The sequence below is a fragment of the Mobula birostris genome, unplaced genomic scaffold (assembly GCF_030028105.1).
Source record: "Mobula birostris isolate sMobBir1 unplaced genomic scaffold, sMobBir1.hap1 scaffold_841, whole genome shotgun sequence".
NCBI classification, from domain to species: domain Eukaryota; kingdom Metazoa; phylum Chordata; class Chondrichthyes; order Myliobatiformes; family Myliobatidae; genus Mobula; species Mobula birostris.
In genome coordinates, this window is record NW_027278558.1 from 25171 (window position 1) to 52273 (window position 27103).

Here is a 27103-nt window from a genome sequence, read left to right on the forward strand (position 1 = left end):
TGATGGTTCTTTTCAGTCAGTTAGTGGGGTGGGACCCCACTCCTCAGAAAGGAACAGCGTGTGCGTGAGTGGATTTTAGGTGAGTAGGGGGTTGCCCAGGTCCAGACCCACCCTCTCGACATCCCCTCCTGGATCCAGCGGCATGGTGGGGTCCAAGACGGCTGGGGGACGTTCTGTTGCAGTGAATGGCCAGACCAGACCAAGTTTTGATGCAAGGGATGCCCTCTCCGTGCTTCATGGCACATGTTTGCTAGATGGCCACTGACCCTACGAGAGAGTTCATCCGCCCTTTGACAGGTCTTGTTTTTCGTCCTGCAGGGTGTCTAGCCACCCTCCTCGGCAGACAATCCTGGTAGGGGAGCCGGTTTAGTCACTGACCACCCGACCATGCAACAAGTAGTACTGGGTTACATGGTACCAGTAGCACTCAGACGAGTGAGCTCTTTTCTTTCTCGCTACTACCACTGGGCAGGAGGTACAGGAGCCTCAGAACTCACACCACCAAGTTTGGGAACAGTTATTACCCTTCAACTATCAGGCTATTGAACCAGCATGGATAACTTCACTTATCCCAACACTGAACCGAATCCACAATCTACAGACTCACTTTCAAGGACTTGACACCTCATGTTCACAGTATTATTTATTTATTTATGATTATTATTTGTTTCTTTCCTGTATCCGGACAATGTATCTCCTTATGCTCATTTGTTGTTTGTCAGTCGTTGCTCATGTATTTTTTTCATAAATTACTACTCGCGGTAAAAGAGAGGCAAGACTGCACAGGCGCGTGACGTTAGCCAGCAGAGCGGGAAAAGTTTAAAAAGAAGACCACCATATCCAGCAGGCAGCAGAGTGAGAGGTGGCAGAGTGATAGGGCTTTGGCTCAACGGGATTAGACAGTAATGAGGCGAGGTAGGTTTACCTGTGTTAATTGCAGAAAGGAAGTATGTGTGTGAGGCCAGTTTTCTGTGCTCAGTGTCAGATGTGGAAGATTCCGGAGTCTCCTTGTCTCCCAGACGGCCATATCTGCACCCGGTGTGTCAAGCTGCAGCTCCTAAGGGACCGCGTTAGGGAACTGGAGATGCAGCTCAATTACCTTCGTCTGGTCAGGGAGAGTGAGGAGGTGATAGAAAGGAGTTATAGGCAGGTGGTCACACCGGGGCCATGGGAGACAGACCAGTGGGTCACAGTCAGGAGGGGGAATGGGAAGAGTTAGATACTAGAGAGTACCCCTTGGCTGTCCCCCTGAAAAATAAATACTCCTGTTTGAGTACTGTCAGGGGGGACAGCCTACCTGGGGGAAGCAACAGTGGCCGTGCCTCTGGCACAGAGTCCGGCCCTGTGGCTCAGAAGGGTAGGGAAAGGAAGAGGAAGGCATTAGTGATAGGGGACTCTATAGTTAGGGGGTCAGACAGGCGATTCTGTGGACGCAGGAAAGAAACTCAAATGGTAGTTTGCCTCCCAGGTGCCAGGGTCTGGGATGTTTCAGATCACGTCCAAGATATCCTGCAGTGGGAGGGAGAACAGCCAGAGGTCGTGGTACATATTGGTACCAACGACATAGGTAGGAAAAGGGAAGAGGTCCTGAAAACAGACTACAGGAAGTTAGGAAGGAAGTTGAGAAGCAGGACAGCAAAGGGAGTAATCTCAGGATTACCGCCTGTGCCATGCAACAGTGAGAATAGGAATAGAATGAGGTGGAGGATAAATGCATGGCTGAGCGACTGGAGCAGGGGGCAGGGATTCAGATTTCTGGATCATTGGGACCTCTTTTGGGGCAGGTGTGACCTGTATAAAAAGGACGGGTTGCACTTGAATCCGAGGGGGACCAATATCCTGATGGGGAGGTTTGCTAAGGCTACTGGGGAGAGTTTAAACTAGAATTGTTGGGGGGTGGGAACCGAACTGAAAAGACTGGGGAAGAAGCTGTAACAAATCTAGTCAAGAAGAAAAGAAAAGCTTACAAAAGGTTCAGGGAGCTAGGAAATGTTAGAGATCTAGAAAATTATATGGCTAATAGGAAGGAGCTTGAAAAGGAAATTAGGAGAGCCAGAAGGGGTCATGAGAAGGCCTTGGCGGGCAAGATTAAGGAAAATCCCAAGGCATTCTACAAGTATGTGAAGAGAAAGAGGATAAGACGTGAAAGAATAGGACCTATCAAGTGTGACAGTGGGAAAGTATGTATGGAACCGGAGGAAATAGCAGAAGTACTTAATGAATACTTTACTTCAGTATTCACTATGGAAAAGGATCTTGGTGATTGTAGTGATGACTTGCAGCAGAATCAAAAGCTTGAACATGTAGACATTAAGAAAGAGGATGTGCTGGAGCTTTTGGAAAGCATCAAGTTGGATAAGTCGCCGGGACCGGATAAGATGTACCCTAGGCTACTGTGGGAGGCAAGGGAGGAGATTGCTGAGCCTCTGGCAATGATCTTTGCCTCATCAATGGGGATGGGAGAGGTTCCGGAGGATTGGAGGGTTGCAGATGTTGTTCCTTTATTCAAGAAAGGGAGTAGAGACAGCCCAGGAAATTACAGACCAGTGAGTCTTACTTCAGTGGTTGGTAAGTTGATGCAGAAGATTCTGAGAGGCAGGATTTATGAATATTTGGAGAGGTATAATATGGTTAGGAATAGTCCTCATGGCTTTGTCAAGGGCAGGTTATGCCTTATGAGCCTGATAGAATTTTTTGAGGATGTGACTAAACACATTAGAAACATAGAAAACCTACAGCATAATACAGGTCTTTTGGCCCACAAAGTTGTGCCGAACATGTCCCTACCTTAGAAATTACTAGGTTTACCTACAGCCCTCTACTTTTCTAAGCTCCATGTACCTCTCCAAAAGTCTCTTAAAAGACCCTATCATATCCGCCTCCACCACCGTTGCTGGCAGCCTATTCCATGCACTCACCACTCTCTGAGTAAAAAACTTACCCCTGACATCTCCTCTGTACCTACTTCCCAGCACCCTAAACCTGTGTCCTCTTGTGGCAACCATTTCAGCCCTGGGAAAAAGCCTCTGACTATCCACACGATCAATGCCTCTCATCATCTTATACACCTCTATCATTGATGAAGGAAGGGCGGTGGATGTAGTGTATATGGATTTCAGCAAGGCATTTGATAAGGTACCCCATACAAGGCTTATTGAGAAAGTAAGGAGGCATGGGATCCAAGGGGACATTGCTTTGTGGATCCAGAACTGGCTTGCCCTCAGTAGGCAAAGAGTGGTTGTTGACGGGTCATATTCTGCATGGAGGCCGGTGACCAGTGGTGTGCCTCAGGGATCTGTTCTGGGACCCTTTCTCTTCGGATGTTTATAAATAACCTGGATGAGGAAGTGGAGGGATGGGTTAGTAAGTTTGCTGATGACACAAAGGTTGTGGGTGTTGTGGATAGTGTGGAGGGCTGTCGGAGGTTACAGCGGAACATTGATAGAATGCAAAACTGGGCTGAGAAGTGGCAGATGGAGTTCAACCTGGATAAATGTGAAGCGGTTCATTTTGGTAGGTCAAATATAACAGCAGAATATAGTATTAATGGTAAGGCTCTTGGCAGTGTGGAGGATCAGAGGGATCTTGGGGTCCGAGTCCATAGTACGCCCAAAGGAGCTGCGCAGGTTGACTCTGTGGTTAAGAAGGTGGTGTACTGGCCTTCATCAATCGTGGAATTGAATTTAGGAGCCGAGAGGTAATGTTGCAGCTATATAGGATCCTGGTCAGACCCCACTTGGAGTACTGTGCTCAATTCTGGTCGCCTCACTACAGGAAGGATGTGGAAACTATAGAAAGGGTGCAGGGGAGATTTACAAGGATGTTGCCTGGATTGGGGAGCATGACTTATGAAAACAGGTTGAGTGAACTCGGCCTTTTCTCCTTGGAGCGACAGAGGATGAGAGGTGACCTGACAGAGGTGTATAAGATGATGAGAGACATTGATCGTTTGGATAGTCAGAAGCTTTTTCCCAGAGCTGAAATGGTTGCCACAAGAGGACACAGTTTTAAGGTGCTTGGATACAGAGGAGATGTCAGGGATAAGTTTTTTACGCAGAGAATGGTGAGTGCGTGGAATGGGTTGCCAGCAACGGTGGTGGAGGTGGATACGATAGGGTCTTTTAAGAGACTTTTGGATAGGTACATGGAGCTTAGAAAGATAGAGGGCTATGGGTAAGCCTAGTAATTTCTAAGGTAGGAACATGTTGGGCACAACTTAACACAATACCTACAGTATTGTGCTGTAGGTTTTCTATGTTTCTAAATTCTGTTGTATTTTTTAATTTCCCTGTAAATGCCTGCATGAAAATGAATTACTCTGGCAATGATGGAATTTCCCAAGCCCAGCTGTGGAAGGAGGAGGGTTAGCAACAACCCAGAGCTACAAAAACATCAACAGAAGGTCCAAAGCCCTCATCCCGAAGAGAAGAAGGATCTTCACCTTGGAGACACATGAAGTTGTGTGGTGAAAGTGGAGCTACAGGGCCAGTTGACCTTTGGCCCAGGACAGAGGGCTTTGATGGTGACCTATGCCCCAGTAGGGGTGATGGGCTTAAGAGGAAAGAAAAGAGTATATATTTTAATAATAAGTTTTACTTTGAACTCTAAACTTTGTTTGTGGTGGCCAGTCACCATCTCTCCTGTTCCATCTGACCCATTCCTTTATCTCCCTGTACCGTCACAGAGTAACGGGATATCTTGGCTCCAGGCTACTGCTCACATACCAGAGCAGGTGAGTCACCTGTCCAAATGTGCAATAGTTACACCTGAACCATGCTTGATCCACCATCCTTACCAGGAGGTTTACTGATGCTTTTAGCAAGGCTTTACACTTACATCACATATAGAGGTGTGCTCGGGTACATGGGAAGAATGCAAGGCCAAATTGCATCAAATCTGATTGATAGAAAATTACAGCACAGTACATAAAGTAGTGCCAGTCCTTTTATCTACTCCCAGATCAACCTAACCCTTCCCTCCCACATAGCCCGCCATTTTTCTTCCACCCATGTGCCTTTCTGGGAGTCTGTTCTATGTCTCTGCCCCTAACACCAGCCCTGGTAGCACTTTCCACAGACCCGCCACTCTGTGTCAAAAATCTACCCCCCTGACATCGCCCTATGCGCTCCTCCAATCTCCTTAGAATGATGACAAGGCCGATGAACGAGAGGGTGGATGTATACATTGTGATGTGATATTGTTGTTACAGAGACATCAGGCAGGATCAGCAACACAGCACCCGCCAGGTATAGAACTCTCAGGAGCGGCTTGGGCATGTGAAAGATGAGGTGGCATTGCGAGCACACACACAAAATGCCAGAGAAACTCAGCAGGTCAGGCAGCGTCTATTCAGGGGAATAAAGAGCCGAGACCCTTCATCAGGACTGGAAAGGGAGGAGATGGAGGCCACTGTTTCAGGAACAGCTTCTTCCCCTCAAACATCAGTTTTCTGAACCCATGTCCACTACCTGAATTTGTTTTTGCTCTGTTTGCACTACTTATCTATTTTTTTTATATACTGTATATTTTGTCATTTGAATTTATATATTTTTCATTGTTATATATTGCAAAGTTCTGCTGCCACAGAACAAATTCCATGACATACAGTACGCCAGTGATATTAAAGCTGGCTAATTCTGAATAAAAGGGTTGAAGGAGAGATGGAGCAGAGGCTGGCTCTAGGTGAGTCTAGGGTGGGGGGTGATAGGGAAGGTGGGGGGGGCGGGATACTGATTTACCCATAAGGAGGAGAAGATGGCGACGCGACACAGCTCACAGCGGCCACTCCGATGGTGATGTCTGTTATTTGTCAAGTAGGGTGCCATGCACAATCCTGATTTGATGGAGACGGATGTGAGAGCACAGAGGAACATCTGGTGAAACTTCTGAAATGCCTGCTTCACTGCTGCTGCTACAGTGTGGTCCAAAATCTCCGGAGGATCTTTATTGATTACAGCTCAGCTTTCGATACCATCATCCCCTCAGAACTAATCAATAAGCTTCAACACCTTGGCCTCAATTTCCTCACTTGCAAACCCCAGTCAGTTTGGATTGGCAACAACATCTCCCCTACAATCTCCATCAGCACACGTGCACCACAGGGCTGTGTGCTTAGCCCCCCGCTCTACTCACTTTACACTTATGACTGAGGCTTAGCACAGCTCCAATGCCAGATTTCAATTTGCTGACGACAACCTTTTATTGGCCAAATCAAAGGTGGCGACGAATCAGTATATACCAAGGAGATTGAAAATCTGGCTCAGTGGCACCGAAACAACAACCTCTTACTCAATGTCAGCAAGACCAAGGAGCTGATTATTGATCTCAGGATGAGGAACCCAGACAGCCAGCCCTCACTGGAGGATCAGAGGTGGGGATGGTCAATAGCTTCAAATTCCTCGGTTTGGAGGACCTGTCCTGGGCCCACACATAAAAGACATTACGAAGAAAGTATGGCGACACCTCTGCTTCCTTAGAAGTTTGTAAAGGTTCAACATGACATCTAAACCTTTGACGAAGTCCTATAGATGTGTGGTGGAGAGAATATTGACTGGCCGCATCACAGCCTGGTATGGAAATACCAATGCCCTTGAACAGAAAATCCTACAAAAAGTACTGGAGGCAGCCCAGTCCGTCACGGGTAAAGCTCCCCACCACTGAGCACATCTACATGGAGTGCTTTCACAGGAAAGCAGCATCCATCATCAGCGACCACCACCACCCAGGCCGTGCTCTCTTCTCACTGCTGCCGTTAAGGTGGTGGTACAGGAGCCTCAGGACCCACACCACCAGGTTCAGGAACAGTTACTATCCCTCAACCATCAGGGTCTTGAACCAGTGAGATGACTTCACTCACCCCATCACTGAATATTGCAGTTATTATTATTATTACTGTATTTGCACAGTTTGTTGTCTTTTGCACATCAGTTGTTTTTCTGTCCTGTTGGGTGCAGACTTTAATTGATTCTATTGTGTTTGCTTTGTGTGCCCATAAGGAGATGAATCTCAGGGTTGTATATGGAGACGTACTGTATATAAGACCATAAGATACAGGAGCAGAAGTAGTCCATTTGCCGCTGTCATTTCATCACGGATAACCCAAATTTTCCTCTCAGCCTGAATCTCCTTCCTTCTCCCATATCCCTCAATGACCTGACCCATCAAGAATCTATTGACCTCTGCTTATATACATAAAGACTTGGCCTCCACCGCTGCCTGTGACAAAGAATTCCACAAATTCACCACCCTCTGGCTAGAGAAATTCCTTCTCGTCTCCATTCTAAAGGGACACCCCTCTACTCTGAGGCAGTGTCCTCTGGTCTTAAGACTCTCCCACCATAGGAGACACCCTTTCCACATCCACCTTATCAAGGCCTTTCAAATCTCTTACTAGCTCTTCTTTTAGTTAGTCCTGACGAAGGGTCTCGGCCCAAAACGTCGACTGTACCTCTTCCCAGAGATGCTGCCTGGCCTGCTGAGTTCACCAGCAACTTTGATGTGTGTTGCTTGAATTTCCAGCAACTGCAGAATTCCTTGTGTTTGCGTTTTCACCATTCAATACGTTTCAATGCGGTCACACTTCATTCTTCCGAATTCTAGTGAAAACAGTCCCAGAGCTATCAAACTCTTTTCATATGACAAGCCATTCAATCCTGGAATCGTTTTTGTGAACCTCCTTCAAACCCTCTCCAGTTTCAGCACATCCTTTCTAAGGTAAGGGGTCCAAAACTGCTCGCAATACTCCAAGGGAGGCCTCACCAGTGTTTTATAAAGTCTCAATTTCACATCCCTGCTTTTATATTCTCGTCCTCTTGAAATGAATGCTAACAATACTAAAGGTCATGGGTTAAGGGTGAAAGGTGAAAAGTTTAAAGGGAACCTGAGGGGGAACTTCTTCGTTCGGAGCTTGGTGAGAGAGTGGAACAATTTGCCAGCGCAAGTGGTGGATGTGGGTTCAATTCAACATTTAAGGGGAAATTAGATAGGTACGTGGATGAGAGGGGTGTGGCGGGCTTGGGTCCGGGTGTGGGTTGATGGGACCTCGGGTCCGGGTGTGGGTCGATGGGACCAGGCAGAGTGACAGTCTGGCATGGACTGATGGCCCAAAGGTTTATTTCTATAATTCTTTGAGTCTAAGTATATCAAAAGCAAGAAGGTAACCAGAGAAGGTCTGCAACCAAAGGAACAAACAATGGGCGACGGTTCACATTAACACATCTTGTCCCCATGCTCCAAGCAGGAAATTATTCTTGTTGGAGAATTCTGAGGAAGGTGTGGTGACGAAATTCTAGAGCATGTTGAGATTTAAAAGGAGAAACCATTAGATATCTCACAAGTTTAATACAGGTGGATCCACAGGGTCTGATGAGTTGAGCCCAGGCTGCCAAGGGAGGGAGAGGGAGATTTTTAAATATCTGCTGACCACAGGTGAGAAGTTAGGTGACAGGAAGATGGGAAATCCAGATGACTGGAGGACAGGAAATCCTGTCCCTTTGCTCAAGAAGAGCCACAGAGAAAACAGGTAATTCAAAACCACAAGAAATTCTGCAGATACTGGAAATTCAGAGCAACACACACAAAATGCTGGAGGTACTCAGCGGTTCAGGCAGCACCTATGGAGAGGAATAAACAGTTGATGTTTTGGGCCGAGTCCTGATGAACAGTCTCAGCTCAAGACGTCAACTGTTCATTTCCCTCTGTAGATATTGCCATAACATGCCGAGCTCCTCCAGCATTTTGTGTGTGTAACCAGGTAATTACAATTATAGGCCAGTGAACACACAAAATGCTGGAGGAGCTCGGCCGGCCAGTAAGCATCTTTGGGAAAGAGACATTTCAGGCCTAGACCCTTCATCTGGACTGGAGAAAAGGAAAGATGAGGAGTCAGAGTTAGAAGGTGGGACAGAGGAGAGAGAGAAACACAAGGTGATAGGTGAAACCGAGAGGGGCAGGGGGGAGCGTAGAGAGGTGAAGGAAAGAGCTGGGCAGTTGATAGGTGAAAGAGATAAAGGGCTGGAGAAGGAGGGAATCTGATAGGAGAGGATAGAAGGCCATGGAAGAAAGGGAAGGGGGAGGAGAACCAGAGGGAGGTGGTGGGCTGGTAATGTGATGGACAGGTAAGGAGATGAGGTGATGGGCAGCTAAGCAAAGAAGGTGATAGACAGGTAAGGAGATGAGGTGGTGGACAGGGAAGGAGTTGAGGTGATGGGCAGGTAAGGAGATGAAGTGATGGACAGGTAAGGAGATGAGGTGGTGGACAGGTAAGGAGATGAGGTGGTGGACAGGTAAGGAGATGAGGTGATGGGCAGGTAAGGAGATGAGGTGGTGGACAGGTAAGCAGAGAAGGTGATGGGCAGGTGAGGAGATGAGATGACGGGCAGGTAAGCAGAGAAGGTGATGGACAAGTAATGAGATGAGGTGATGGACAGGTAAGGAGTTGAGGTGGTGGACAGGTAAAGAGATGAGGTGATGGACAGGTAAGGAGTTGAGGTGGTGGACAGGTAAGGAGATGAGGTGGTGGACAGGCAAGGAGAGAAGGTGGTGGACAGACAAGGAGAGAAGGTGATAGACAGGTAAGAAGATGAGCTGATGGACAGGTAAGCAGAGAAGGTGGTGGACAGGTAAGGAGATGAGGTGGTGGGCAGGTAAGGAGATGAGGTGATGGACAGGTAAGCAGAGAAGGTGATGGACAGGTAAGGAGATGAGGTGGTGGGCAGGTAAGGAGATGAGGTGATGGACAGGTAAGTAGAGAAGGTGATGGACAGGTAAGCAGAGAAGGTGATGGACAGGTAAGGAGATGAGGTGATAGGCAGGTAAGCAGGTAAGGTGAGAGAGTAAAACAGGAATGGGGAATTTTGAAGGAAATGGGGTGAGGTGCGGGGACATCCCTGGAAGTTTGAGAAATTAATGATCATGTCATCAGAGTGGAGGCTTCCCAGACAGAATACAAAGTGTTCAAATGAATTGAATTGACTTTATTTCTTCTATCCTTCACATACATGAGGAGTAAAAATCTTTACGTTACATCTCCGTCTAAATGTGCAATGTGCAGTCATAGTAATTTGTAATAAATATTATGTACAACAGGACAGTCAACACAGCGTAGAAATACAATTGTATCAGCGTGAATTAATCACTGATGGCCTGGAGAAAGAAGCTGTTATGGAGTCCGTTGTCCCTCCAACTTGAGCGTGGCCTCATTGAGACGTGGATAGACATATCGGAACGGAAATGGGAAGTGGAATTAAAATGTGTGGCCACTGGGAGATCCTGCTTTTTTCTGGCAGACTGAGCGTAGGTGTTCAGCGAAGCGGTCTCCCAGTCTGCGTCAGGTCTCACAGATACACAGGAAGCCACACCGGGAGCACCAGACACAGTATATGGCCCCAACAGACTCACAGATGAAGTGTCGCCTCACCTGGAAGGACTGTTTGGGGCCCTGAATGGTGGTGAGGGAGGAGGTGTAGGGGCAGGTGTAGCACTTGCTCCACTTGTAAGGATAATTGCCAGGAGGGAGATCAGTGGTGAAGGACGAATGGACAAGGGAATCACATAGGGAGTGATCCCTGCGGGAAGCAGGAAGTGGGGGAGGAAGGGAAAGATGTGCTTGGTGGTGGGTTCCCGGTGGAGATGGCAGAAATTCTGGAGGATTATGTGCTGGACGTGGAGGCTTGTTTTGTGGGAGGTGGGGACAAAGGGAGCCTATCTCCTATCACCCTGTGGTTCCTCCTCCCCCACTTTCTTACTCTTACTCCTCATCTGTTTTCCAATCCCGATGAAGGGTCTTGGCCTGTAACTCTTTTCCATAGATACTGCCTGGCCTGCTGAGTTCCTCCAGCACCTTGTGTGTGTTGCTTGGACTTCCAGCATCTGCAAGTTTTCTCTTGTTTGATATTAAACCTGATTCTGAAGGTAGCATGTTGCTCAGTGACTGGACACATGTGACCAGAGAGCCAGAGAGAACAGTACATGATGTTTCCTTGTTATGTGTGTTAACTCCATGATTCTGCGTATAGGAGGTGTGATTACGTGAAGATGAATGGTTTGTTGACAGAGAGAATAGCTTTAGGTACAGAACAACATCGATCAGTTGGTAGGTTGGGCAGAACAACAGAGATGGAATTTCAGCGTGATCTGTGTCAGGGTGCACACACTGGGAGGGATGGCTGGGTTAGACCTTGAACCTTCAGCCTGGAATGGCAGCAAAGATCTATCACGGACCCAGCAAACTGATAAGCAACTACCAAGAAAACACACCAGTGGTTAAATTTCATTGGAAGGTGAGGGGAGGGGAAGAGGGGGGGTATGAGGGAGAGGGGGAGGAGGGGTGAGGGGAGGAGAGGGAGAGGAGAGGGAGAGGAGAGGGAGAGGAGGAGGAGAGGAGAGGGGAGGGGGAGGAGGAGGGGAGGGGGAAGGGGAGGAGGAGGGGAGGGGAGGAGAGGGGGAAGGGAGGAGAGGGGGAGGGGCGGTGGGGTGAGGGAGAGGGGTACGGGAAGGAGGGAGCGGAGGAGTGAGGGTGAGGGAAAGGGGGAATAGGAGTGAAGGAGCGGAGGAGTGAGGGGGAGGAGAGGAGGTGGTGATAATATCCCGGTCTGGATTCTCCCCGTCGACTCGGTTTACCGAGTTCGGCAAAATCACTTTCCAAGCAATCGGTCCAAGCGGCGGATTGGGTTCCGTCCAGGCTGGAGCGGAAAAAAGCTGGCCGTCCGATCCGACACTGATCGACCCCCCCAAACCCTCTCTCACCTTCAGCCTTGCCCCCCTCTCCCTCCCCATTACTGTCACCTCCACTCTTCTCCCCCTCCTCCGGATCTGCAAACGGCCGTCCAACACTCACCTTCCGAGCAGTTGGCCTCTTCCATGGCCGCCGCCGCCTCCTCTCACCCCGAGATCACCTATCTGGAGATCCGGTCCGGTCCGGCCCGGCCCGGGCAGGAGACGTAGTGCTGCCTGCGTCCGGGTGCCGGTCAGCACCTGACCCGGAGAGGGCCAGGTGATGTATCAGCGCCTCTGGTTACGCTCTCCGCCCCTGCCCGGGTACAAACAGAACAGGTTCTGCGGCTCCGGGGCAGCCCCACCTCCCGGGAGCGGGAGCTGCCCGCATCCAGGTTTCAACCAGAACACGGAAACAGAGCCGCCAAGAATGGGACAGCTTTTCCATCACAACACAGGCAGAGGGAGGGGTTGGTGGGGGGTAAACGTTCTGGTCGGAGGCATCTGTCAGTGTAACCCCGCAGCCCCCTCCGGAGTTCCACAAACTCCGACCACGAACCAAATCCAGATTATTGACATCTGTCTGTACATACAAACAGCCAAAAGAAACAACGCTCCCCGGCAAATGACTGTATCATCCGGGCAACGGGATTCTGACTGTATAATCACAGCCAAAGGGATTCTTACTGTATAATCCCGGCAATGGGATTCTGACTGTATAATCACAGCCAAAGGGATTCTGGCTGTATCATCCCGGCAATGGGATTCTGACTGTATAATCACAGCCAAAGGGATTCTGACTGTATCATCCCGACAAGGTGATTCTGACTGTATAATCGCAGCAATGGGGGTCTGACTGTATAATCCCGGCAAGGGGATTCTGACTGTATCAGCACAGCCAAAGGGATTCTGACTGTATAATCCCATCCACCGGGATTTCGACTGTATCATCCCAGCAAGGTGATTCTGAGTGTATAATTACAGCAATGGGATTCTGACCGTATAATCGTAGCAAGTGAGCCCCTCGCTTATTTCAAAGTTCAATCCATGTGGTCCCATTAACAATGCACCACAGCACGTCCTCTCCCAGTGCTTCTGAATGCTGGTGAGATCATCTCCACGTCTACCGAATTTACCTCCTCACCAGGCTCAACATCCAACCATTTGTTCTCATGATTCCCTGTCCATCAATCCCCACTCACTTGTTCCAGTATATCAATCATTCCCACTCACCTGTCTCCATCCATCAATCATCCCCATTCACCTTTCTCCATCCGTCAATCATCCCCACTCACCTGTCTCCATCCATCAATCATCCCCATTCACCTTTCTCCATCCGTCAATCATCCCCACTCACCTGTCTCCATCCATCAATCATCCCCATTCACCTTTCTCCATCCGTCAATCATCCCCACTCACCTGTCTCCATCCGTCAATCATCCCCACTCACCTGTCTCCATCTGTCAATCATCCCCACTCACCTGTCTCCATCTGTCAATCCCAACTCACCTCTCTCCATCCATCAATCATCCCCACTCACCTGTCTCCATCTGTCAATCATCCCCACTCACCTCTCTCCATCCATCAATCATCCCCACTCACCTCTCTCCATCTATCATCCCCATTCACCTGTCTCCATCCATCAATCATCCCCACTCACCTCTCTCCATCCATCAATCATCCCCACTCACCTCTCTCCATCTGTCAATCATCCCCATTCACCTGTCTCCATCCATCAATCATCCCCACTCACCTCTCTCCATCTGTCAATCATCCCCACTCACCTGTCCCCATCAATCATCCCCACTCACCTGTCCCCATCAGTCAATCATCCCCAACCTGTCTCCATCCATCAATCATCCCCACTCACCTCTCTCCATCTGTCAATCATCCCCACTCACCTGTCCCCATCAGTCAATCATCCTCAACCTGTCTCCATCCATCAATCATCTCCACTCACCTGTCTCCATCAGTCAATCATCCCCACTCACCTTCTCCATCCACCCCCCACCTTACCTTTCACCCAGCTATTCTTGGAGAGAAAAAGACCCTTACCTCTCCAGAATTGGGAGAGGGCTTTAAGCGGCCGATGGACCTTGTACATTTGCCTCTCCATGTTGTCAAGGACACTGTATCATGAAGAGGAGAATTTGACAAATAACACAATTGGGCCAGTTTGGTGAGAATGCTATCAGCTCCACCATCCCTCTGACAGGACAATTCACTGATGGGGCTGATATCTTCAGTGAGAGTTATAGAAAAGTACAGAACAGAAACAGGCCATTTAGCCCATCTAGTTCAGTCAAACCATTTAAATTGTCTAGTCCCATTGACTTACACATGGACCATAGCCCTTTATACCTCTACCATCCATGTACCTGTCCATACTTCTCTTAAATGTTGAAATCGAGCTCACATGCAACACTTCCGCTGGTAGCTCGTTCCATTGTCTCATCAACCTCTGAGTGAATAAGTTTCCCCCATATTCCCCTTAAACTTTTCATCTTTCACCCTTAACCCATGACTTCTGATTGTAGTTCCTCCCAACCTCAGCGAAAGAAGCCTGCTGCATTTATCCTATCTTTATATCCCCCATTTTGTAGACCTCTCTCTCTCCTCAATATTCTCCATTCTAAGGAACAAGGTCCTAACCTGTTCAATCTTTCCTGATAACTTCAGTCCTGGCAACATCCTTGTCAATTTTCTCTGTACTCTTTCAATCTTATTTACATCTTTTCTGTAGATAGGTGACCAAAACTGCACGATACTCCAAATTAGATGCAGTGAACGGGGAAGGAATGAAGATTGATTTGCAAGTGTGCGTGCAGTGTGACTGGGAGGGATCCTGCGAAGGGGTTGCTCCTCTGTCCCCGTGGCCCTTGTCCGTGGTCAGTGAAGGGAGGGGCAGCAGGAGTAACCTGGGCCAGTCTGTGGTCTGTCGTGTAGATGGTACCTGAGTGGTTTGGGAGGGGGGCAGTGGTTTGCCTTGGATGGTGTTGAGTTGTCTGAGTGATTTGGTGGGGGTGTGCCCAGCTTTGCCCTAGATGGTGTTGTGTTTCCTGAGGGATTTGGTGGGGGGAGGGTGCCCATTTTTGCCCAGAATGGTGTTGAGGTGTCTGAATGACTTAGGGAGGGGGAGAGCTGCCCGGTTTTGCCCAGTTTGGTAAGGGGTGGGAAGTTCAAGGGGGAATATTAAAGGAAGGTTTTTTACTCGGAGAGTGGTTGGTGTGTGGAATGCACTGCCTGAGTCTGTGGTGGAGGCAGATACACTAGTGAAGTTTAAGAGACTACTAGACAGGTATATGGAGGAATTGAAGGTGGGGGCTTATATGGGAGGCAGGGTTTGAGGGTCGGCACATTGTGGGCCAAAGGGCCTGTACTGTGGTGTACTATTCTATGTTCTAGAACCCCTTAAAGGTTAACTTGTAGGTCAAGTCGGTGGTGACTAAGGCAAATGCCATGTTAGCATTAATTTCAAGGGGTTGAGAATACAAGAGCAGGGACGTGGTGTTGAGACTTCTTAAGGCACTGGTGAGGCCTCACCTTGAGTATTGTGAACAGTTTTGGGCCCCTCATCTTAGAAAAGATGTGCTGGCATTGGAGAGGGTCCAGAGGGGGTTCACAAGGATGATTCCAGGAATGAAAGGGTTATCATATGAGGAATGTTTGATGACTCTGGGTCTGTACTCACTGGAATTCTAGGTCTGTACTCACTGGAATTCAGAAGGATGAGGGGGAATCTCATTGAAACCTTTTGAATGTTGAAAGGACTAGACAGAGTAGATGTGGAAGGATGTTTCCCATGGCAGGCGAGTCTAGGACAAGAGGACACAGCCTCAGGATAGAGGGGCACCCTTTCAAAATAGAGACACGGAGAACTTTCTTTAGCCAAAGGGTGGTGAATTTGTGGAATTTGTTGCCACAGGCAGCTGTGGAGGCCAGGTCATTGGGTGTATTCAAGGCAGAGATTGATAGGTTCTTGACTGGACATGGCTTCAAAGTTTATGGAGAGAAGGCCAGGAACTGGGGTTGAAGAGGAGAAAAAAAGGATCAGCCATGATTGATTGGCAGAGCAGACTCGATGGGCCAGATGGCCTAATTCTGCTCCTATGTCTTATGATCCAGGGGGACAGAGCGGTTAGAAGTCCCGAGACTGACCCTGTCCCAAGTCTGACTCCTGTTAACAGTACTACCCATGTGCTGAGGCAGAGGAGCCAATGGTCTGCCCACCCTGCAGGTATCCACCTGTGAATCCTGGTATTGCACCACAGAATGTCAGCCTCCCACCCAACCCCCAGAACCCATTCCACACCTTGCCTGCTGTTCTCCTGCACCCTTCCTCCTCCCCCGAAACTGGGATCTAGGACAGCGATGATCCGACCCTCCCCAAGGAGGGAGAGGTAGTGATGCATTAGGTATGGGGTGTCTGGCAACACCGATACCTGGAGACCCTCACATGGCCCAGGTGTCTCCCATTGTCACTGGATACAGCCCCTCACTGTGAGATCACAGTGACAACACACGGGTCAGGATGTGGGTCCAAAGTTCAAGTGCAGGACAAGTGTCAGTCCTGGTGCACTCCAGGTCGGTGAAGAATCTCACCAGTGACAGAGCATCAACTCATCACTGAGATGGAGGGGGTGGTAGTCGTCAGGGACTTCTGCCTGGGAGCTGCATGGCCTCACACTGTTGCCATTCCAGTACCCGATCTGTCTCTCAGACCCTCAGGAAGAAATTTAGCCAGGTGTGTTTCATTTTCAATATTTATCACACGGTGGATTGCACACAATACAACAGCTCGCAAACACCAGGCAGCAGACGGGCCAGACCGCGTACAGGGCTCTGATTGTGCCCCACGTCCCTCAGTCCTGAGACTGCAGCAGCCGCTAATGTATCAGGGACACTGTTAATCCAGTTTACTGACCAACTGGCAGTGTTACTGGCCAGGGCCATGTTGGCAAACACCGAGTCCAGTTTGTCCAGAACCCGAAGAATAGTTTCACATTTTAAATTAAAAATTCACATTCCACACACAGATTACATTAGCACATTACATCTCTCTATTTTCTGTCTTCCCTGTACTTTCCGACTGGACGATAAATATTATATATTATTATTCTGTTTAAGAAGAAGTTTCTCCTGAGAGCACAAGTTGGTTTATTGCGGGGGGTGAGGACACAAACTGGCTGGTGGATTTACACCCCTCAACACTGTCAATGAGTTGGGTGTGGGGGGGATTATTACTGGAAACATTGCCTGGATTTGAAATACATCCAATTAATATTCCATATGGACACAGGCCGAGAAGACTGGTGAAGGGGTGTCATTCCACAAAGCCAATCGATACCTTCAATACTCCCACACCTCTCCACCACCGCATCCCTCCCCACGCTCCTGCTGCAGACAGACAAGCCACTCACTTCTGCAGTTAACCATAGAACTTAAGGGCAGGGTATGGCCATTCAGCCCATTGAGTCTGTTAACCCTGGGGAATCCACGATACAGTCGTTAATCTCGGTGCCCCCATCCTCTCTGTTGGGAATAGCCTCCCCTTGGACATCCGAAAACCAGATCACCTCCACACAACTTCCAATCACCTGGGATCTTGCTTTTCACCTTGAAGCTGCAACTGGCTGTGGCTGGCTGTCAGGTGGTGAGAGAAACCATGGGGTTCCACAGGTAGGAGGGACTCTGTGTGACTTGTGGCCCACATGGGAATCAGGGTTTCCCTGGTTCTCACAGGAACCTCCCACACCAGAGGCACCCAATTCTTCAGGAGCGCATTGAGCTGCCTTGTCCAACAGATAAACCCCAGCTCCTCACACGTTCACACTTTTATCATTCCTGTAAATCTCCTCAAACCCTCCCCAATGATTAGGAGAATGGGCAAAGAAGGGGCAGATGGAATACAGTATAAGGAAGGGAATGGTCGTGCACTGTTGTGAAAGGAAAAAAAGTGTAGACTATTTTCTAAACTGGGCAAAAATTAAAAAATCCTGGGTGCAAAAAGACTTGGATGTCCTCATGCAAATTTGTTAAAGGTTCACTTGCAGGTTGAGTTGGTGTAAGGAAAGCAAATGCAATGTTAGCATTCATTCATTTCGAGAGGACTAGAATACAATAGAAAGGCACAGATAGAGTGGATGTGGAGAAGATGTTTTCTATAGTGGGGAAGTCCAGGGCCAGAGAGCATTACCTCAGAATAGAGGGACGTCCCTTTAGAACAGAGATGAGGAGGAATTTCTTTAGCCAGAAGGTGGTGAAACTGTGGACTTCATTGCCACAGCAGGTTGCAGATGAGTCAGGGTGTCAAGAGTTGCGGGGAAAAGGCATGAGAATTGGGTTGAAAGAGATAATAAATCAGCCATGATGGAATGGCAGAGCAGACTTGATGGGCTGAACGGCCTAATTCTGCTCCGATGCCTTATGGTCTTTGGAAGGGCAGGGAGAGAACTCCACGACTGGTATCAGAGAGTCAGTATCAACAAGAAAACACAGGTAACCACACACACACAGGACGCAGCAGGGCAGTGAATGATGACCCTGGGTGGACCCCAGCCCCTCAGCAGGTGGTGGCCAGCGACTGATGGATCGGTGGCTGGAAGCACCTCACATGCTCCACTGTCGAGCTCTCGTTCTCCACCGACTTTAGGTATTTGTTGAGCATGGCAAAGATCTCGTTGTTGAGGATCTGATACTTCCTGATCCGGTCCGCCATCTTCTTCAGGGACTGCAAGGACACAGAGCAGGCAGAACCCAGTCGTTGTGCATAGTTTCCTGATCACCAGCATTCACCGCTTCAAACATCTCCCACTCCCCCTCACACTCCCTCCAACATCTCCCATTCCCTCCTCCACCATTCACATTACCGGCATTAACCACTTCCAACATCTCCCACTCCCCAACACACCCCCTCCAACATCCCCCATTCCCTCCTCCACCATTCACATCACCAGCATTCTTCCCCTCCAACATTCACCCTTCCAACATTCACCCGCTCCAACACTCAACACCTCCAACCCTCACCCGCTCCAACACTCAACTGCTCCAACACTCAACCCCTCCAACATTCACCCACTCCAACACTCAACCCCTCCAACATTCACCCGCTCCAACACTCACCCGCTCCAACATTCACCCGCTCCAACACTCACCCACTCCAACACTCACCCACTCCAACACTCAACCCCTCCAATGTTCATCCAACACTCACACCCTCCAATATTCATCCCTCCAACACTCACACCCTCCAATCTTCATCCATACAACACTCACACCCCCCAATGTTCATTCCTCCAACACTCACACCCTCCAATGTTCATCCATCCAACACTCACCCCCTCCAATGTTCATCCATCCAACACTCACCTGCTCTCACATTCATCCACTCCAACACTCACCCACGCCAACACTCACCCCTCCAACACTCACCCACGCCAACACTCACCCCTCCAACACTCACCCACTCCAACACTCAAGCCCTCCAACATTCACCTCCTCCAATGTTCATCCAACACTCGCCCCTCCAATGTTCATCCAACCAACACTCATCTGCTCTAACATTCACCCACTCCAACATTCACTTCCTCCAATGTTCATCCATCCAACACTCACCCACTCCAACACTCACCTCTTCAACATTCCCCCCTCCAACACTCACCCCTCCAAAATTCACCCACTCCAACACTCAAGCCCTCCAACATTCGCCTCCTCCAATTTTCATCCAACACTCACCCTCTCCAACATTCCCCCACTCCAACACTCAACACCTCCAACATTCGCCTCCTCCAATTTTCATCCAACACTCACCCTCTCCAACAATCAACCACTCCAACATTCACCTCCTCCAACATTCACTCACTCCAACACTCACCCACTCCAACACTCATCCCTCCAACACTCACCCTCTTCAATGTTCATCCTTCCAACACTCACCCACTCCAACATTTAGCCCTCCCAACACTTATCCACTCCAATGCTCACCCCTCCAACACTCACCCCCTTCAATGTTCATCCATCCAACACTCACCCACTCCAATGCTCACCTCTCCAACATTCACCTCCTCCAATGTTCATCCATCCAACACTCACCCCTTCAATGTTCATCTGTCCAACATTCACCCACTCCAACACTCACCCACTCCAATACTCACCCCTCCAACATTCACCTCCTCCAATGTTCATCCATCCAACACTCAACCCCTCCAACATTCACCCCTCCAACACTCAACACCTCAACACTCACCCACTCCAACACTCAACCCCTCCAACATTCACCCCTCCCACACTCACCCACTCCAACACTCACCCACTCCAACACTCACCCCTCCAACATTCACTCCCTCTACCAGTTACCCCCTCCCCCACTCAACCCCTCCAACATTCACCTCTCTGCCACTCATCCTGTCCCACATTCACCCCTCTGCCAGTCATCCTCTCCAACATTCAACCCCTCCCCCACTCATCCTCTCCAATATTCACCCCACCCACACTCACGCCCTCCAACACCTCCCCCCTCCTCACTATTCACTCCCTCACTGTGCTCTGCTTTGGCTGATGGTTCTGGGCCTGTACTCACTGAAGTTTAGTAGAATGAAAGTGAGGGATCTCATTGAAACTTGTCAAGTATTGAAAGGGCTGGATAGAGTGGATGTGGAGAGGACTTTTCCTATAGTGGGGAAGTCTAGGACCAGATGGCGTAGCCTCAGAATAGAGGATCATCCACTTAGAACAGAGATGAGAAGGAATTTCTTTATTCAGAGGGTGGTGAATCTGTGGAATTCATTGCCACAGACAGCTGTGGAGGCCAAGTTATTGAGTATATTTAAAGAGGAGGTGGATAAATTCTTGAGTCGTCAGGGTGTCAAAGGTTTCAAGGGAAAGGACAAATAATGGGTTGAGAGGGATAGTAAATCAGCCATGATGGTATAGTGGTGTAGATGTGATGGGCTGAATGGCATAATTCTGCTTTTGGATGGTGTGTGGGAAGGACTATGCAAGGAGCTGAATGAGGGGAGTGGGAGAGGCTATGGGCTGAGTTGAGGAGTACCAGCTGGGTGGGGAGGTGTGGAAAAAGTTCCTCTCACCCCTGGGAGCTCTGCCCAGAGTGGGGTGAGGGAAGATGAGGGGCAGTCGGAGGAGGGATGAAGGAGAGGAGGGGGGAGAGAGAGTGAGAGGAAGTATATGAGGACAACCCCATCCTGTTTTTTGAAGGGTGACGAGATACTTACCACATTTTTGATCATCTCGTCCTTGCCGTCCTGCCTCTGCACCTTCAGGAGGTGATAACAGAAATCGAACAGGTCGAATCTCCGTTGCTGTCCCAACAGCACCATGATAGAGCATCCCGCCCAGTTCAACCCGTCTCCAAAACACTGCCTGAGGGAAGGGAAACAGACAGGGGCATCAGGCAGAGGGAGATCCCCATAAAAACACCACCCATTCCCCAAAGACAGACAGAAGGAGATCCCTAAAACACTCCCCCCACTCCCCAAGGTCAGGGACATCCCCAGAAACACCCCCCCGACTCCCCAAGGTCAGACAGAGGGACATCCCCAGAAATACCCCCCGACTCCCCAAGGTCACGGACATCCCCAGAATCACCCCTGACTCCCCAAGGTCAGACAGAGGGACATCCCCAGAAACACCCCCCGACTCCCCAAGGTCAGGGACATCCCCAGAATCACCCCCAACTCCCCAAGGTCAGACAGAGAGATATCACTAGAAACACCCTCCCTCCCTAACATCCCACAAGACATAGGACCAGAATTAGGCCAATCAGCCCATCGAGTCTGCTCCATCATAGCTGATCCCGGATCCCACTCAACCTCATACACCTGCCTTCTCACCATATCCTTTGATGACCCGACCAACCAACGATCAAATTCGCCTTAAACATACCCACGGACTCGGCCTCTACCACAGTCTGTGGCAGAACATTCCACAGATTCACTACCCTCTGGCTAAAAAGTTCCTCTTTACCTCTGTTCTAAAGGTTGCCTCTCAAGCACTCCCAGAAGCTCTTCCCCCTCTCTCCCCAACATCCCCAGAAACACTCCCCCTCCCTCCTCAATGTCAGGGTGGTGGGAGAGCACCATAGTTGCACCATGCATGGCATGACGCTATTACGGCTTGGGGTGCAGGAGTTCGGAGCTCAATTCCGGTGTTTTCACATTCTTCCCATGACAGTTTCCTCCGGGTGCTCCGGTTTCCTCCCACAGTCCAAAGACGTACCAGTTAGTAGGTTAATTGGTCATTGGAACTCGTCCCGTGATTAGGTTCATGTTAAATCGGTAGGTTGCTGGGTGTTGCGGTTCTTTAGGCTAGAAGTACCTGATTAGTCAGGGCACCGATGGTTTATGGGGAGCAGGCAGCAGAATGGTGTAGGGAGGGATAATAACTCAGACATGGTGGAATGGTGGAGCAGCCTCAGTGGGCTGAATGGCCTCATCCTGCTTCTACATCTTATGATTGGAAAGGTTTTAAAAAACCAAGGCAATTTAAAAAGCCATTAGGGGAGAAAAGATTAAATATGAAGGTCAGCTACTCTATAATATAAAAGAGGACTCCAAATGCTTTTTCAGATATATAAAGAGTAAAACAGAGACCAGAGTTGATATCAGACCACTGGAAATGATGCTGGAGAGGTAGTAATGGCAGACAAAAAAAGCCAATGGACTTAATAAGTATTTTGCATCACTCTTCACGAGCAGAATTCCAGAGGTGTGAGTGTCAGGGGGCAGAAGTGAGTGTAGTTGCTATTACAAAGGAGAAGATGCTTGGGTAAGTAAAAGGTCTGAAGCAGGGGTTCCCAAGCTGGGGCCCGCAGACCTCTCAGTTAGTGGTGAAGCTCCATGGCATAAAAAAAAGGTTGAGAACTCCTGGACTGTAGATAAGTCATCTGGACCAGATGGACTGCGCCCCAGGGTTCTGAAAGAGGTAGCTGAAGAGATTGTAGAGGTATTAGTAATGATCTTTCAAGAATCAGTAGATTCTGGCATGATTCCGGAAGACTGGAAAATTGCAAATGTTACGCCACTCTTCAAGAAGGGAGAGAGGTAGAAGAAAGGAAATTATAGGCCAGTTAGACTGACTTCACTGGCTGGGAAGATGTTGGAGTCAATAGTTGAGATGAGATTTCGGCGTACTTGGAAGCACATGATAAAACAGGCCAAAGTCGCTTGGTTTCCTCAAGGGGAAATCTGTTGGAATTCTTTGAGGAAATAATAAGCAGGATAGACAGAGGAGAGTCAGTGGAAGTTGTTTACTTGGAGCTTCAGAAGGCCTTTGACAAGGTGAAGCTGCTTAAAAAGGTAAGAGCCTTTTTTACAGGAAAGTTTTACAGGAAAGACACCTGTGGTCCCCACCGGACACTCAGCTCTCACCTGTGGCTCCAAGTAGCAGTCTGCATGTGACAGCAGCCACTCCCCGGTACAGCACTTCGACAGGTGGGCTAAACCAGGCGAGGATAGCGTTGACCTCGTACCCCAGTGAGATAGAAACAAGCTTGTGAAGTCAGCTCAGGCAGACAGGGCGTATGAGATCTATAGTGAGATCCAACGGGCAGGAAGACGGTTCTACAACGCCTCATGGAGAGCGAAGGGCACAACTGGGCACAGAAAAAGTCACGGCCATCCACTGCAACCGAGGAAGGCCCCAAATATGACACTCGTTCGTACCACTGGACCTGGACTTCTGAGCTGAGAGAGTGGAACTGCCCCAATACAATGGTTTTTCCACTTTGAAAACAGAGGTTTCCTATCATTATCAGACATGATGGACAACCACCAGGCCAGACTAGCATGGATAGAAGACTGGCTGAGCGGCAGGAAACAAAAATACGAATAGTGGAGACGGGGCTTTTCTGGGGTACCTTGCTGGATTGCTTTTTTCCCACATTGTATGTTAATGATTTGGATGACAGAGTTGATGCCTTGTAGCCAAGTTTGCAGAGGATATAAACATAGGTGGAGGGGCAGGTAATGCTGGGAGAGCGGAGAGGCTGCAGAAGGACTTAGACAGATTTGGAGAATGGGCAAAGAAGTGGCAGATAGAATACAGTGTCGGGAAGTGTGTGGTCACGCACTTTGGCAGAAGGAATAAAGGCACAGACTATTTTCTAAATGGAAGAAAATTCAAGACTCAAAGATGCAAGAGATTTGGGATTCCTCATGCGGGATGCCCGAAAGGACGACTTGCAGGTTGAGTCAGTGGTGAGGACGGTCAATACAATGTTAGCATTCGTTTCGAGAAGACTGGAATACAAAGGCAAGGATGTAACGTTGAGTCTGTGTGAGGTTCACTTGAAGTGTTGTGAGCAGGCCACCTTTATGGTATGGTGAGAAGGTTTATCTAGGAAAGGATGTCGCGACATTGGAGAAGGCCCAGAGGAGGGTGACCAGAAAGATTCTGGGAATGAAAGGGTTAATATATGAGGGAGCATTTGATGGCTTTGGGGCCTGTACCCACTGAGTTTGGAAGAACGAGGGGGATCTTAGAAAAATAGACAACCTACAGCACGAGACATGTCCCTTCGGCCCACAATGCTGTGCCGAACACGTACTCACTTTGGAAGTTACCAAGGGTTACCCATAGCCCTCTGTTTTTCTAAGCTCCATGTGCCTATCCAGGAGTCTCCTAAAGACCCTATCGTATCCTCATCCATCACCATCGCTGATATTCCACACACTTACCACTGTTATGTGCCCCTAGGTCCCTTTTTGCTGTGGACTGTCACTTTAAGGCGCAAGAGAGAACAGAGACTAACTTTTGGATTTCTGCTGAGAGAGAGAGAGAGGGGGCAGAGTCTGCCTTTCAGCTCGTGTTTACACTTTTGCAAGGACACTGACTATTGCTGTCAGCTTCTGGGCTGCCATGAAAGAGAAAGAGAAAGATAGCGAGAGAGAGGGAGAGAAGAGAGAGAGAGAGAGAGAGAGAGAGAGAAGAGAGAGAGAGAGAGGAGAGAGAGAGGAGAGGAGGAGAGAGAGGAGAGTAGAGGAGAGAGAGGAGAGAGAGGAGAGAGGAGAGAGAGGAGAGAGAGAGAGAGAGAGAGAGAGAGAGAGAGAGAGTGAGAGAGAGAGAGAGAGAGAGAGAGAGAGAGAGAGAGAGGAGAGAGAGGAGAGAGAGGAGAGAGAGGAGAGAGAGAGAGAGAGAGAGAGGGAGAGAGAGAGAGAGAGAGAGAAGAGGAGAGAGAGGAAGAGAGAGGAGAGAGAGGAGAGAGAGGAGAGAGAGGGAGAGAGAGAGGAGAGGAGAGGAGAGAGAGGAGAGAGGAGAGAGAGAGAGAGAGAGAGAGAGAAAGAAAAACGAGCAGCTCGTGAGTCATCATGGTGACCGAGGGCAGCTGGGCAGCTGGTGTTCATGCTGAGATAAATACAAGGTCAGCTGGTTGTTAGACACACACAGTTTCAGACACTGGATGAGCTTTGTTGTGCCCACAGAGAGTGGGTTTTTGGAGGATCGATCCGGAGAATCGATCAGTGGCTCTTGCAGTGTGGAAAAGGTGTAACTGGTGGGAAGTTATCAGTGTGTCGAACACTTGCCTTGAATTAATAACTTTACCACAGAAGACGGTCTCCTTTTTGTGGTCACATTTGGTGACTTTAAAGGATGAGAAGAGGGGAGGGGAAGGTTTGAAACGGAAGAAACCTAGTAACAAAGATGTCACTGTTTGGACTCTCTCCTCTGTAGCCGTAAGGGTGAGTTTGTGTTCCATTCGAATGCGAAGGTGTGATAGTCACGTAGTTAATCCACAGGAGTGGGTTTTCTGGTGAGGGGAGTACCTTTGTGAATACCACGTGTGTGGTACCCATGTCTGGGTGTGGTAGTTCAGTGAAGAAAGGCACCCCTGTGGCAAATCACTGTTGGAATTACTTCGTATGTCATGGAACTGGATAAGTGGCCGTCACGTTGTGTGTTTGGGGTAACCGTGTGGAATCTACCAGTGTGTTGACCCCTGCCTAGGTGGGTGGTTCCTTGAAGAGGGTGTCCTTTGTGATAAGCTACTGTTGGTGATAATCCATACATGGCAAGTATCCTGTGGCCACCACTTTGGGATGACCCGCAGCTGAATTTGGGTGCGGTACCACTTGTGTGAAAGGGTATTAGTTGAAGATCACTGTCGGTGATATTTCGTGTGTGGGAGTGGAACAACTTCGGAGATAAAACCTACTACTATTGTTATCTTGTATTGCTGTCATGGAATCTGTGGAATATCGCCGTAATTGCCCTTCTCATAACATTCGCCTTTTGGATTACAAATATTTCTCATTAACTAACCTGAGCATTGAACTGAACTATCTTACCTACCATCATAAGGCTGTATCCATTTACCTCCTAAGTTCTGAAGAAGCTTGGCTTTTATATATATTTCCACACTTGTATATGTATGAATTTTGCTAACCTGTTTGATTTATCTGGTTATATATTACTATATTGTGTAGTTACTAATAAAAATAGCATTAGTTAACACCAATACCAGTCTTCAGGTGTGTTCCATTTCTGCTGGTTCTTTAACCCATTACGGGGTACGTAACACCACTCTCTGTGTTAAAAAACTTACCCCTGACATCTCCTCTGTACCTACTTCCAAGCACTTTAAAACTGTGCCCTCTCGTGTTAGCCATTTCAGCCCTGGAAAAAGCCTCTGACTATCCACATGATCAATGCCTCTCGGTATCTATCAGGTCACCACTCATCCTCCGTCACTCCAAGGAGAAAAGGCTGAGGTCACTCAACCTATTCTCATAAGGCATGCTCCCCAATCCAGGCAACATCCTTGTAAATCTCCTCTGCACCCTTTCTATGGTTTCCACATCCTTCCTGTAGTGAGGTGACCAGAATTGAGCACAGTACTCTAAATGGGGTCTGACCAGGGCCCTATATAGCTGCAACATTACCTCTCAGCTCTTAAACTCAATCCCACAGTTGATGAAGGTCAATGCACCGAATGCCTTCTTAACCACAGAGTCAACCTGTGCAGCAGCTTTGAGTGTCCGATGGACTTGGACCCCAAAATCCCTCTGATCCTCCACACTGCCAAGACTCTTACCATTAATACTATATTCTGCCATCATATTTGACCTACCAAAATGAACCACCTCACACTTATCTGGGTTGAACTCCATCTGCCACTTCTCAGCCCAGTTTTGCTCCTAACGATGTCCCACTGTAATCTCTGACAGCCCTCCACACTATCCACAACACTCCCAACCGTTGTGTCATCAGCAAATTTATTAACCCATCCCTCCTTACTTTCTTTATAGGCTTTGCATGGGGAACCTTAGCAAATGCCTTGCTGAAATCCATATACACTACATCTACTGCTCTACCTTCATCAATGTGTTTAATCACATCCTCAAAAAATTCAATCAGGCTCGTAAGGCACAACCTGCCT

The 27103-nt window shown here is 48.7% G+C and overlaps 2 protein-coding genes across 2 annotated transcripts in view; both read right to left on the reverse strand.

Annotated features, from left to right (window-relative positions):
• LOC140193776 (magnesium transporter NIPA2-like) overlaps positions 1–12130 on the reverse strand; it is a 33181-nt gene extending 21051 nt beyond the window's left edge. Inside the window, exon 1 of the mRNA XM_072250945.1 lies at positions 11837–12130. Within this exon, the coding sequence (XP_072107046.1) occupies positions 11837–11861 (25 nt within the window). The 5' untranslated portion in view covers positions 11862–12130. The remainder of the gene's footprint in view (positions 1–11836) is intronic.
• A 4331-nt stretch (positions 12131–16461) lies between these two features.
• Positions 16462–27103, reverse strand: part of LOC140193775 (cytoplasmic FMR1-interacting protein 2-like) — an 84155-nt gene continuing 73513 nt past the window's right edge. Inside the window, 2 exon segments of the mRNA XM_072250944.1 lie at positions 16462–18442; positions 20943–21100. Coding sequence (XP_072107045.1) covers positions 18275–18442; positions 20943–21100 — 326 coding nt within the window. The 3' untranslated portion in view covers positions 16462–18274.